Source organism: Podarcis cretensis, assembly GCF_951804945.1.
Source record: "Podarcis cretensis genome assembly, chromosome: 1".
Taxonomy (NCBI): Eukaryota; Metazoa; Chordata; class Lepidosauria; order Squamata; family Lacertidae; genus Podarcis; species Podarcis cretensis.
In genome coordinates, this window is record NC_137170.1 from 33446793 (window position 1) to 33460818 (window position 14026).

At 47.1% G+C, this 14026-nt stretch overlaps 1 protein-coding gene across 1 annotated transcript; it reads right to left on the reverse strand.

Moving 5' to 3' along the window:
• Positions 1-8317: 8317 nt before the first annotated feature.
• SSTR1 (somatostatin receptor 1) lies at positions 8318-13672 on the reverse strand. The gene has a single exon (XM_079955116.1). It carries the CDS (start codon positions 13636-13638, stop codon positions 12523-12525), a length of 1116 nt encoding a protein of 371 aa, XP_079811242.1. The 5' UTR covers positions 13639-13672; the 3' UTR covers positions 8318-12522.
• Between the last annotated feature and the right edge of the window lie 354 nt (positions 13673-14026).

The following is a 14026-nucleotide window of genomic DNA, read 5'->3' on the forward strand; positions in this document are numbered from 1 at the left end:
GTCCCTCCCTCAGATGTGCATTATTAGTTAGCAAAAGACAATACATAGCAAAGTTGGGAAGGGAAAGTTGCCAGGGTTACAGGGGCGTGATGTCACCACAGGAAAAAATGTCCTTTTTACACAAAGCTTCCATCACATTTTTAGCAAGGGTGGGTGGGGAAGAAGAGTCAGGCCAGAGGGCATGCAGGCTGAGGGACAGACAAATTGTGTGGAGAAGACACAGAGATGGTGTTTTGACTGCTTTTGAATCACATGCTGCACTGCTGTAACATGTATTGCTCGTGAGATATATTGCTCAGAATGTTCTCTCCATCCAGACTCAAGTGTAAATATCTGAAGATAAGCCATATTTCATAAAGACAATACAGCCTCCACTGTGCCTCATTTCCCCCAAAAGAAACACAAAAACCATCTGAATGCCAAGACCCCCAGGAATCTTGCACCGCTCAGTGGAGATTGAGATGGCTGGTAACAATATATTATAGACTGTGCCTATCTTCAAGATATGGAAGTAGAAGTACAGTGTACTCAGCAGGTCTCCCAAGAATTCTGTCTCTCAAAATAAGGAGCTTCAGCCTTGGTTAATTCTATCTCCAGCTTGAAAAAGGTGGCAAATGATGTTCTATTAAGTTCTTGGACTCAAATCTTTGGAGCGTCTGTTGACTTAGTTGGAATTACGAGTTTTTAGTGTCTCTGGAAAGCATATATTTGCATCTACCCAGTCTCCTTTTCCCAATAACAACCAAAATGTAATTGAGAGAAAACAGTTAATTGGCAATTTAAAAATAAATCTGTCATAGAATCATATTCAAGAGCCAGTGTGGTATCGCAGTTAGAATCCTAGATAGAGTGCAGGGATGCCTGTGGGTAGAAATAAGGGTGTTGGGATAAAATGGGTTTCTCTGTTGGTGGAAGACTTGCTTGCAAAAGTGATAAAACACATGTAATTACAACATAGACTAAAATCTAATCTAATTCAAGTGTACTCCCTCCAAAAATTACCCATCTTCCTATAACTTAGGGATGGGGAACCCGCAGCCCTCCCGAGGTTGTTGGCCTACAACTCCTATCATCCTTGACCACTGACCATGCTGGCTGAGGCTGATGGGAGTTGGAGCCCAGCAACCTCTGGAGGGCCACCAGTTTCACAATTAATCTAAAACTAAAATGTGGAATGCCATGATAATGCACAAGGTGACTTGCTAGGTTTGCAAAGCTGAAATGTGGAGGAATCACCCTTTTCAAGAGATGCAATTCTTGTCGTTTATATACAGGCAGTGACCATTTTATGCCCGTCCGATGGACACGTGACCACACACATTGCTCATCACTGCAGACCCGAAAGTGGCTGGAAAAGGGGACACATCAAGGCATAATGGAGCGGGGTGTAACGGGAGGGGGGGGTATTGTGCTCCGCCAATGTGTGCGGGGGCAGGAACGCAACCCCCACACAAACTGGTAGTTGCCTGTATACTAGTTCCCCATCTAGGAAGTCATAGATGCTTTCTAGCACTATAAAGGACGTTTCTTGTAGCGATTGGGAAGAACTGAACAGAAGTTGTCCTAAGACTGATTGTAATATTTTTCCTTTGTGTTTTCTCACTCTGTGTTTGCCAAATCACTTTCTGTAGTCTATACTATGATGACTATTTTGTTAATCAGTTCTACCAATTCTATATATTACAGTTTGCATTCCTTACTTGACTGTTACTTTTCAGTTATCTTTCTGTTGGAAACTTCAATAAAGTGTTTTGTTTTTTTTAAATACCTCATTTGAGCTAGGGAAAACTAAATTGCAATTGCCATCACGCTGTGTGAATGGAAAAAGAGTAATAGATTTTAATCTATGCTTGTTTGCTTTTAATTTGCTAATTATATTTTTAAAGATGCAACAATACAGTATGCTGCATTCATTAGTTTAATTTTTTCAAAGCAAACTCGAAATTGTAGATAGAGCTAATAATAGAAAGCAAATATCAAATGGAACACTTAAAACTTCCAATGCACTTTCCTCCAAAGGCAAAACCAAAATGTTATGTTTCTGTTTACCTGCTGTGAATGTTAACTAGGAGCTAAACTGAAGCAGCTTAATTTTATGTATCTCGCATGCTTTGAAGAACTTGGTCAGAGCTAATCCATGTGGTCGAATCAATCAGTTTCTAGAATCTCAACCATATCAACTTGTTTGTCTCTCCCCCTTGGCCTTAATGTGAATGTGGATGGATAACCAAGGAACAGCCCTTCAGCTCTGTGTGGACTGCGTGTTGGCAAGTTCCTCTGCTGTCAATTGTGCACTGCTCCTCATGAACAATCTATGTGTTCATCCAAACCCGATAATGACACCTGGGATCTCTCCTCTGTGTGTCAGCAGTTGGGCCCAGTTCCCATTTCAGTGGCTTCTTTCCACCCCACTAGGCTAGGGCCAGCTTGACCAGTGTTTTCCCCTCCCTGAGCATCCTGAACTAGCAAAGGATCTGGCACCCTTTAGGCCATCTTAATTTACCGTGGCATAAAATATGCCATCTTCCTGTGTTTAGGATGGCCCAGAAAATCATAGTCAGAGCAGATCCACAGAAATCAGTGGGCTTAAATTAGCCATGAGACATTTTAATAATCCCTGTTTTGCAATCCCGTATGGACTCTGCCAATCCAACTCTTATCATCCACATCAAAATCCCTACCCGCCATCAACCTCATCACTCCCAAGCAAGATGAGAGATTCAAGTACCCATAGGACCTCAATTTATGTTGCAGGCCCTCTACTGCAAGAATTAACAGTATTTGGGGTGAAGCAGAGGGAAGGGTGATAGGTCTGGTAATAAAGACAAGCAGTAGACTTGGACTACTCCCCCCACCCACCATGTGTGCATTGTCCAGGCAAATAATTTCTCAGAAGAAAGCTTAAACCTCTAATACAGTGGTACCTCGGGTTACAGACACTTCAGGTTACAGACTCCGCTAACCCAGAAATAGTACCTCAGGTTAAGAACTTTGCTTCAGGATGAGAACAGAAATCGCGTGGCGGCGGCACAGCAGCAGCGGGAGGCCCCATTAACTAAAGTGGTACCTCAGGTTAAGAACAGTTTCAGGTTAATAACGGACCTCCAGAACGAATTAAGTTCTTAACCTGAGGTACCACTGTATTCAGTATTCTAGTCCAGGGGTAGTCAATATGAAGTACTCCAGAAGTTGCTGGACTACATTTCCCATCATCATCCTTGACCATTGGTGATATGGGCTAAGGCTGATGGGAAGTGTAGTCCACCAGCATCTGGCGGGCACTCGCTGATCAAGCCGAGCAACTTCAGTCTCTTATTCCTTGTGCCTTGGCTTTTGACTACTCTTAGTCTGCAGTACACTCCTATTTTCTTTGCAAGAGAGTTAATGGCTGAACATGTATTTTTCTTTTTATAAACTTGGGTCTCTAGCTATTAGTCCAGTGGGATTCTGCACAAGAGAAATCTGCAGTGTTGAATGCATAATGAGAAGAAAATATTTTATTTGCCTCCATAGATTTGTGATTCATTTTCTCAATGGCTAATCCCTGGAGACTGATAAAGTTCTAGAGCCTAGAAATAGCGGAGGCCAAACATAAATCAATTCTTTCTCAGGAATGAAGTTTATTCTATGCATTTATTATTTCTTTGTTTCTTGGATATGATTTTTGTGTGTGGGTATCATAATGGGAATATTTATTTCAAACCCTGCCATTTCAGGCAAATGAAATGAAACCATCAACTCCTGCTTGCATTTTTCAGTGTGCTGTCTTCATGGTGACTAGGTTCTGAATCAAAATGTGCATATTTTGAAATATTTGTTTTCAATGAATATTGAAATTAAGGGCAGCTCATAATACATTTGCATTATATATTTTGAGGTTACAAGGGGTGCTTTAAAAACTATGCAATCCTGAACTGAGATACTGAAAAATGACAATATATGAGAAATTTCTTAAAAGAATCCATCAGTTTGAGAACTTTTTGAATCCTAATATGCAAAAGCTCCCCCACCATCGAAAGATGGCTACTTAGGAAAATCAAAATTCTGTATATCTACATCTGATGGAACTCAATCACAGCCTGTTGTTCCAGTTAGGACCCTACAAACGTTATATTCACACGCATGATTATAGATGGTAGAATTTGATTGCATCTACTCAAACTCCTCATCCCACATGCATTCAGCATCACTTCTGAAAGAGATAATAATAATAATAATAATAATAATAATAATAATAATAATAATACCATTCCAGCCACTCTGAGCGGCTTCCAGCAAAATATAAAAATGCAATAATACATCAAACATTAAAAACTTCCCTTTCTGCTGGGGATCCTGCTCTTCACTTCATACACCCAGTTTGCCATATGGACCTTGTTCTGAAGGAAAAACCATGCCAGCAGCAGAACGCATGAATCAGACCTTACTCATGCACAGAGCCGTCTTTCCCATAGGGCTTAGTGGTTCATTGCGCCAGGGTGCCAGCCTCTCAGGGGCACCCAGTGAGTGGGGGAGCTGCGCGGCTTTGCCAGTGGCCTCCCCTTTCCCTGCACGCCCGCCAGCTGCTCCCCGTTGAACATATGGCTGGTGGGTGTGCAGCTTGCCTTCCAAGCTTCTGTGGGCATTGACCTCCCACAGAGGCATGGGGGAGAGTTGTGCCCCTGCCCATGGCTGGCAGTGCACAGCTTTGCTTCCCCTCCCCCATCCGTGGTAATTTGGGGGTGCTGGGCGGACATTTGCACCACAGCACCGCATCTGCTAAAGACGGCCCTGCTCATGCACAAATGTATTCTATTCCAATTAAATTTACTGATCTTCCATTATATCAGTATCTTAAAGGTAAAGGTACCCCTGCCCGTACGGGCCAGTCTTGACAGACTCTGGGGTTGTGCGCCCATCTCACTCAAGAGGCCGGGGGCCAGCGCTGTCCGGAGACACTTCTGGGTCACGTGGCCAGCGTGACAAAGCTGCATCTGGCGAGCCAGCGCAGCACACGGAAACGCCGTTTACCTTCCCACCAGTAAGCGGTCCCTATTTATCTACTTGCACCCGGAGGTGCTTTCGAACTGCTAGGTTGGCAGGCGCTGGGACCGAGCAGCGGGAGTGCACCCCGCCGCAGGGATTCGAACCGCCGACCTCTCGATCGGCAAGCCCTAGGCGCTGAGGCTTTAACCCACAGCGCCACCTGCGTCCCATCAGTATCTTATCCTACTGTAATTAAGGATGCTTTGGTTCTAAAAAGGAAGGCAAATTGTTTATGCTGGGGAAATGCTGCAGTACAGTTTAACCGGGCAGCCGCCACCCTGAATCCCAAACTAAGGGTTTAATCCTGGTGCTTGGGCATGCAGCACCAATGGGACGTTTTGTGATATTGTGCTGGTGTAGCAGCTGGTGAGCTATAAACTAAGCAATTATTTTGCTGGCACAGCACATCTTAGTTAAGGATTGTAACTAATTTAACAGGTCTGTGCCTATCACTAAAACCTGATACCATTTGTGAGATGTCTACTGGGCCGTGTTTAAGATCTTAGTTTTAGTTTATAAAAACTTAAACAACTCAGCACCAAGTTATCTTAGAGACTGCCTTGCTGTCCCTCTGCTGAGATGACAAGGCCTTGTGGGCAGAGCCATGCATTCAGCATGTAAAAGGTAAAGGTAAAGGTACCCCTGCCCGTACGGGCCAGTCTTGACAGACTCTGGGGTTGTGCGCCCATCTCACTTAAGAGGCCAGGGGCCAGCGCTGTCCGGAGACACTTCCGGGTCACGTGGCCAGCGTGACATCGCTGCTTTGGCGAGCCAGAGCCGCACACGGAAACGCCGTTTACCTTCCCGCTGGTAAGCGGTCCCTATTTATCTACTTGCACCCGGAGGTGCTTTCGAACTGCTAGGTTGGCAGGCGCTGGGACCGAGCAGCGGTAGCGCACCCCGCCGCAGGGATTCGAACCGCCGACCTTTCGATCGGCAAGTCCTAGGCGCTGAGGCTTTAACCCACAGCGCCACCTGCGTCCCTTTTATTCAGCATGTATTTATCAGCAAAAAGGCCTTCAAGTGGGCTTGCAGCAACATTATGGAACGTTTACAAGAATACAACGAACAATTTCAAATGGAGTGTAATTTGGGTTTTTTAGTTTAACTTTTATATTTGTGTATATTTTTGTCTACTGCTTACGGTACATATTTTATATTACGCAGTCCATGCTTTCTTAAAATATATTAATAAATGTCTATTTTTCGCTTGAATACAAAGAGCAGGATTCACCTAATGAACCACGTTAAGGGCTTTTGCTTACACAGTGGGGCTTCTCCCCTTCCCTCCCCCCCAAAGAAATTGGCTGGGGGGGGGATGTCAGCACAGCGCCCCAGAACAGCATGCAAGGGGCAGGGAAATTGTTCTGTCTGGTGAGTTTTATCTTAGGGTTTCTAATATGGCGGCTAACAGATTGAGGTTGAATCCTGACAAGACAGAAGTACTGTTTTTGGGGGACAGGGAGCGGGTGGGTGTGGGGGATTCCCTGGTCCTGAATGGGGTAACTGTGCCCCTGAAGGACCAGGTGCGCAGCCTGGGAGTCATTTTGGACTCACAGCTGTCCATGGAGGCGCAGGTTAACTCTGTGTCCAGGGCAGCTGTCTACCAGCTCCACCTGGTACACAGGCTAAAACCCTACCTGCCCGCGGACTGTCTTGCCAGAGTGGTGCATGCTCTAGTTATCTCCCGCTTGGACTACTGCAATGTGCTCTACGTGGGGCTACCTTTGAAGGTGACCCGGAAACTGCAATTAATCCAGAATGCGGCAGCTAGACTGGTGACTGGGAGTGGCCGCTGGGAACACATAACACCGGTTCTGAGAGATCTGCATTGGCTCTCAGTATGTTTCCGAGCACGATTCAATGTGTTGGTGCTGACCTTTAAAGCCCTAAACGGCCTCTGTCCTGTATACCTGAAGGAGTGTCTCCACCCCCATTGTTCAGCCCGGACACTGAGATCCAGCTCTGAGGGCCTTCTGGCGGTTCCCTCATTGCGAGAATCAAAGCTACAGGGAACCAGGCAGAGGGCCTTCTTGGTAGTGGCGCCCGCCCTGTGGAACGCCCTCCCATCAGATATCAAAAAGATAAACAACTACCTGACATTCAGAAGACAGCTTAAGGCAGCCCTGTTCAGGGAAGTTTTTAATATGTAACGCTGTACTGTTTTTAACACTTGATTGGGAGCCGCCCAGAGTGGCTGGGGAAACTCAGCCAGATGGGCGGGGTATAAATAATAAATTATTATTATTATTATTATTATTATTATTATTATTATTATTATTATTTAATTAATTATATAACCTTGGTTATTGCTTTCATCTCCAAACAGTGACATGATTATCCACCCTTGTTTAGATTCTTCTTCTTTTTTAAGTCCCTCCTCCTAAATCAGTGTATCTTTCCATTTTTGGATAATCAGTATTGCATCTGTTTAAAATCACATGGATAAGAATGTAAGAAAAACCTGCTGGATCAGACCATTGGCCCATCTTGTCCAGCATCCTGTTCTCACATTGGCCAACCAAATGCCTTTGGGAAAGGCACAAATGTGACGAGTGTAAGAGCACTCTCTCCTTCTGCTGTTTTCAGCAACTGGTATTCAGAAACATACTGAATGTAGAGTAGAGCATAGCCATCAGCTAGCAGCCATCGATGATGGTTCAGGGTAGTTTAGAGAGTTGGGCTAGCACTTTATTTCTGTGCCCAAACTTAAAACAAAACACAATGAAAAACAGCTGCGGAGGCTTTGGTATGGTAAACAAACATCAAAAGCTGCTTTCTCTCAAGGGAAGAGTGCCATCTTCTGTGAAATTTAACATGTGCTTCTATGAACTTTAATGTTTTCCTGCTGTAAAGTCTCCCCATAGGAGAAACAGCCCCACTGCAGCCCCTTTGTAAGTGCTTCCAGTATAAAATCATATTTGTTCCCATTCAAATTGCCAAACATAAAAGAAGAAAAAGCAGGAATGAAGCAATATCCCTCTTTGTCCATAGGCAATCATGACCAGCAGTGTCTTATGTTAGCAGTTCAGTATCTTTGTTATATGTCTATGGTCTCCCACATAAAGGCTGGACAATTCAGTTAAACTCATGTATCTGTGTTGGTTTAGTCTGCCTAGTCCAGAACACCCACATGTCAAAGTGTATTTGCATGATGGCAAAAAATAAACAAGTATGGTGTTATTTAATGTCTTATCTTCTTATCTTCAGTGTATACACTGAATGAAATTTGCTTTCTCAGTAGCTGTTCAGGATGAAGCCAGTTGAGCAATTGTACAGACGCAGTAGAAACTGGATTGCAGAGTATTGTTTAATACATCTGTTTATTAAGCTAACACTGAATTACAGTATTGCTAGGGAAAAATGACAGCGTAAGAGATTGAAACCCTCTTAAAGAAACAGTGACCCAGATTTGAAAAGTCATTCAAAAAATATAAAAATAAATACGTCAATTAAAAATAGGCACAATGGAGGTTCTGTCAGTTGTGAACAATTTGCTGACACCCCCCCCCCAATTTGTTGGCATGTGAGCAAATACACGGAAAGGGGAGCTTCTCTAAACAAGCTCTTCAGGGAGGCAAGGTACAATTAGCAAACGTATAAAAATGGTTTCAGATGAATAATTTACAGAAAAATGAGGGAACTGAAATTGAGGCTCAAATATTTAAGCATGAATCAATAATTTCTGTGTTGGTGATTGAAATAATCTAGTTGTCTCTAACCCCAATAATTGAACTTATCCCCCCCCCCCTTTTAGTTCCATGAAGCAACATCATTACCAGTTTCTGTGAAGCATTTGATAGGATCGCTGTATAAATTGGGGGCATTGGGGGCTTGTCCAAATTACATTCAGCCTGCCTTTTGACACCCCCAAGTGAAACTAGGCAAAAGTACATGTTGCTTCATTTGCACACATTAACCCCTTTCCTATCCCCTCTGTTCTTTTGTTTTCCCTCTTTCTTTTACTGTCACTGACCAAATTCAAGGCACACAATCCAACCAAATTTAAATAATTTTAAATCTTGATGATTTCAGTGGGATAAATGCAATCCTATGACAGTCAGCAACTTTGCAGAAAGTGGGAGCTGCAATTTCAATTCATTAAAAGTCAGTGGGACTTAAGGGCATTGTCCAGCCAAACTAAGACTATTTGGAGCAGGGATCTCAGAAAAAGTGAGCAAGCAGCACTGTTAAACCATATCTCCTACTTTTTTTGCTTTACACCTGAAATGTATAATTTAACAGCACTGCAGTCAGAGAGAAAATTTGGTCCTTTCATTAAGGGTACCAGACAACCATAGCTGTAATATTCAGGCTACTTATTACAAGTTGTTGTTAACATTATGGGTACATAATTTTAAGCAATTTTCAGTGTTCCCAATCATCGGAAGAGTACATTTAGTGGAAAAGAGTTGAAGTACATCACTGGAGTACAGTGTCTTCCATTTCACATTAATTTTGTGCAATGGTGTAAAAATAAAGGGCAAAATGGTATATTTTATCAGACTGTATACCTGTGATTATTTTAAAACAGGAAGGAGTATGAGGGATTGCACTTTAGCTATTGCCATATATGAAACAAAACATTGTTGGTTTTCCAGACATGTACATGAACAACAATAATAGAAACAAAAGACAGGACACAGAAATGTAAGGAAAAAAATGAATTTTTCCCATGGTTACAGTCCCCGCCCTCCAGAAAGTTTCTTGAACAATTCCAACCTGTGAATTGTTATTAATTCAGCTTTTGAATAATTACCAAAAACTGCTGCACATCAAAAGCTGTTCCAAAAGAAAACAGTTTTAAAGAGAATAATTTTCACAGAGCAGAAACACAAGTATATTGAGTAACATAAAAACCTGATTGGTCTCACATTTAAAAACAGGAGTCCCAGAAATGGAACAGACAGCAGAGCACTTAGATGGTGTATTACAAATTAATGATGAAGAGGGCTGCAAAGGCAAAAGTGGGAAGGGGCTTTAACAAATTCCTGCAGCTTGGAAATGGGGTGGGGTAGCAATGGGCTGGATCTTTCCCTACCCCAGCACCTTGTTTCTGTACAGTTTGTTTTTATTGTAGGATCTCTTCCTGGGTTGCTTCAAAGAAAGGACGTTTGGTCAAATGGGTCCACTTGACTTGACCCAGTTTGGCAATTCTCTTGGTCTTAGATTCCTCTTTAAGCCCCTAGTGATATTGGAAATATCCCTCCTGATTCTACTAAGAATACCACCCATGGCAAGCCTCCAGGGGCAGCAATGCCCATTACACCTGCAGTGGGAAGCAAGGGGGAAACACCTAGCAGCCCGTGTGTACTTTGTGGAGGTGTCCCAAAAGTATAGATGGTGTGTCACTTGTGAAAAGGCTGGAGCCAAACAAGAGGGTGTAGCTATAGCTTATTACATCAGACCCTTCCTGCGAGCGTCTCTAAGCCACCTAGAAGTGAGCCTTAGGATTCTTTTGGCAAGGCAATTTGATTTGTCTTGAATGTTATTGGTTTATCTTAAGTTACCATTGAATGGGACGCGGGTGGTGCTGTGGGTTAAACCACAGAGCCGAGGACTTGCCAATCAGAAGGTCGGCGGTTCGAATCCCCCCCGAAGGTGTGAGCTCCCGTTGCTCAGTCCCTGCTCTTGCCAACCTAGCAGTTCGAAAGCACGTCAAAGTGCAAGTAGATAAATAGGTAAACGGGAAGGTAAACGGCATTTCCGTGCGCTGCTCTGGTTCACCAGAAGCGGCTTAGTCATGCTGGCCACATTACCTGAAAGCTGTACGCCGGCTCCCTTGGCCAGTAAAGCGAGATGAGCGCCACAACCCCAGAGTCGGTCACGACTGGACCTAATGGTCAGGGGTCCCTTTACCTTTACCATTGAATAGTTTCCCCAAGCTACTAAATAATGGCCAGTTCCCCAGAAGTCCATCAGATTTACTACCCAGTAGGGAGTACTTTGTGCATTGTAGCTGAAATCATTTGGCACCCTTAAAAAAAAAGAAAGTCTTTAAGATAAACTGTCTCTTTAGTCTGACTCACCAATTCTTTTCTCCAGACAGAAGGAGCTCCCTTAATTTCCCGCCCTCGTACCGCTGACGCCGCCTGTCACACAGTCCTGGCAGCTCTTTAACCTGCTTTGTTTACACACCTTTATGATATGTACCCACACAGCGCTACGCTTCCCAGATCAAACATCGCTGGGAGCGCCCAGCGCCCGGGCTCTCGACTGTCACGGAGGAAGGTGCGGGTGGGTGCAGGGAAAGCTATTTATCTCGCTCTTATCAGCAGCCTGCTGTTGCCGCGAGATAACGACATAATCGCCTGGCTTTCCAGCAGGCCGGTTTCCTTTCCCTTTCCAAACGCATTGCCATTTCCCCTTGAGCGCCGCTGAATGCCAAACAGAAATTTCGTGTCCAGGGGCGGGGTGGGGGGAAGCCACATCGTATTTAGCTTCGCATTTCCCCGGAGCTGCCTCCAGGCAGACAGATCGAAGATCTATGCTGCCCCAAGGACTGTTTTCTTGCAAAGGGGTCGGTTGCCTCCTGCGTTTGGGAAGCTCTTGGCTTCCTCCGCCTCTCGGGAGAAGAGAAAAGCGCTCGAGGGGCGCGCCTAGTTGTGCGCTCGCTTTGCCAAACATGATTTCTAAGACTTGGAGGGGTTTGAGGCAACCAGGGCTTAATTCGAAGCAAGGCTCGTTTAATGCCCCTCTGGTCAGTCTATGTGAGCGCCCTCTGAGCATGTTAAGAGTGCTTTCCAGCCTCAGAAGTGAGAAAGTACACCCACACCCACACCTGTGTTTATTGGTTGGGTCCTCCAAATTAGAGGGCTAACTTGGAGTCCCAGCACCTCTCCCCCTCCATCCCTCTCTCTTAGTAAGCAAACGCCGCTTCAACAAATAAAGACAAGCTAGGTCTCGATTTGGTTGATAAAAAGCCACGTCTCCTCTTCCCAGGGGGCCTTGAACGCAACGGACCTCAGCTTGTCATCTGCCACAAGCAAGTAGAGCAGAAGTGACGTGGGGCAGAAAGAAAGAAAGAAAGAAAGAAAGAAAGAAATCACAAGCGACCCACAAACCGACCCACACTCAATGGCCTGGTACCCAAAGCGCAGCGCTGGGGAGGTGGTGGTGGTGGTGGGAATCAAAGTCTTGCTGGGCGAGCTGTGGATTGATCGACGAGGGTGTCCAAAGCAACTGCAGGTAAGAGGGAAGGGGTGCCCGGGTTCAACTGAGCAGAAAGGACGCGCGCGCGCACATATTCCCCCCATTTGATGGGCAACTAGTGCAGTGCTGCTCTCTCTAGCTACATCATATGCAGAGTTGGACGGGACCCCCGGGCTCATCTAGTCCAACCCCTGCAACGCAGGACTCCTGTCGTCCCTGGGTGGGCTCGAGCCACCAACCTCCTGGGGGTTGCACTGACCCATTGGCGCCCCCTCTTCTCGACCCCCATCCCCTCCCCCGATCCGGCCTTCCTCTCCTGGTGGGGGAGAGCGGCGAGGCCTGTCCTCAGAGGGTTGTAATCCTGGAGGTGCACGTCCCGTTCCTGTACATGCCTCCGGACTCCCCGAAGTTGTCCTGGGGGAAGTCCTCGACGCTGTACGCCCTGCTCTTGAGGGCGGTGGCGTAGTAGTCGACGGGCTCCTCGGCGGCGTTGTCCATCCAGCTGAGGCACAGCAGCCTCTGGAAGGAGCGCTTGAAGTTGTCCGAGAGGAAGCCGTAGAGGATGGGGTTGGCGCAGCTGTTGGCGTAGCCCAGGATGACCGACAGCTGGCTGATGGTGGCGTCGTCGGGCTCCACGAACAGGTTGACCAGCTGCACGACGTAGAAAGGCATCCAGCAGATGACGAAGACCATGACGACCATCATGACCATCAGCGTGATCTTCCTCTCGGAGCGCTTGCGCTGCTGCCAGCCGGCCTTGAGCGCCACCATGCGCATTTTAGCGATGATGAGGATATAGCACAGGCTGATGGCCACCACGGGCAAGAGGAAGCCCATGAGGAACGTGTACACCACGAAGACCACCAGCCACTTCTGCTTGGGCTCGGGCATCATCATGTTGCAGGCCACCGTGCCGTCCGTGTTGGCTTCGGTCTTGGAGAAGATGATGATGGGCAGGATGATGACGATGGCCAGGCCCCACACGGCCAGGTTGACCATCTTGGCCACGGTGGGCCGGCGGTAGCGCGACGCCTTGATGGGGTGCACCACGGCGATGTAGCGGTCGACGCTGAGCACCGTCAGGCAGTAGATGCTGGTGAACATGTTGACGGCGTCCACGCTGAGCACCAGGCGGCACAGCAGCGAGCCGAAGGGCCAGTGGTGCAGCAGCGTCGACGTGACCAGGAAGGGCACGCTCAGCATCAGCAGCTCGTCGGCGATGGCCAAGTTGAGGATGTAGATGTTGGTGGCCGTCTTCATCTTGGCGTAGCGCAGGATCACGTAGATCACCATGGAGTTGCCGCACAGACCCACCAGGCACACCACCGAGTAGATGAAGGAGATCAGGATGGCGCTGCTGCCTTGAGACTCGCTCCCGCCGCTGCCGCCGCCGCCGCCGCCGCCGCTCACCGTGCCGTTGGCGGAGCCCGAGGAGTTCCTGGCGTCCGCCGCCGGGTCCATGCCTCCAGCAGCGCCCGCCAGGAGCCGGGCGCAGGGGCCATCCTCCGCCCCGTCGGCCCGGGCTCACAGCGCCGCCCGCGCCCGGGCCAGCCGGCGGCAGGAGGGCGTCAGCATTCTCCGGCTGCCGCTGCGCTGCTGCTTCTCCTCCTCCTCCTCACGCAGCTTGGCAGCATCTGAGGAGCGGCGCGGGAAAGAGCCGTCCAGAAGCAGGAGAAGAGGGAGCCGGGCGCCGCCGTGAGTCCGATTGGCATTAATTGCAGCCTGCCGGCTCGGAGGGATGATTAATAGGCGGCAGGAGGCGCGTCAGAGCCGACGAAAGGGAGGGAAGGGGAGGAGGCTGAGGCGGGGAACGGAGCGGGAGGCGGCGCCGGCGCGCCTCTCTCCTTGC

Coding starts and splice junctions, on each gene's coding strand:
- SSTR1 (XM_079955116.1), bottom strand. CDS start 13,638: ATGGACCCGGCGGCGGACGCCAGGAACTCCTCGGGCTCCGCCAACGGC.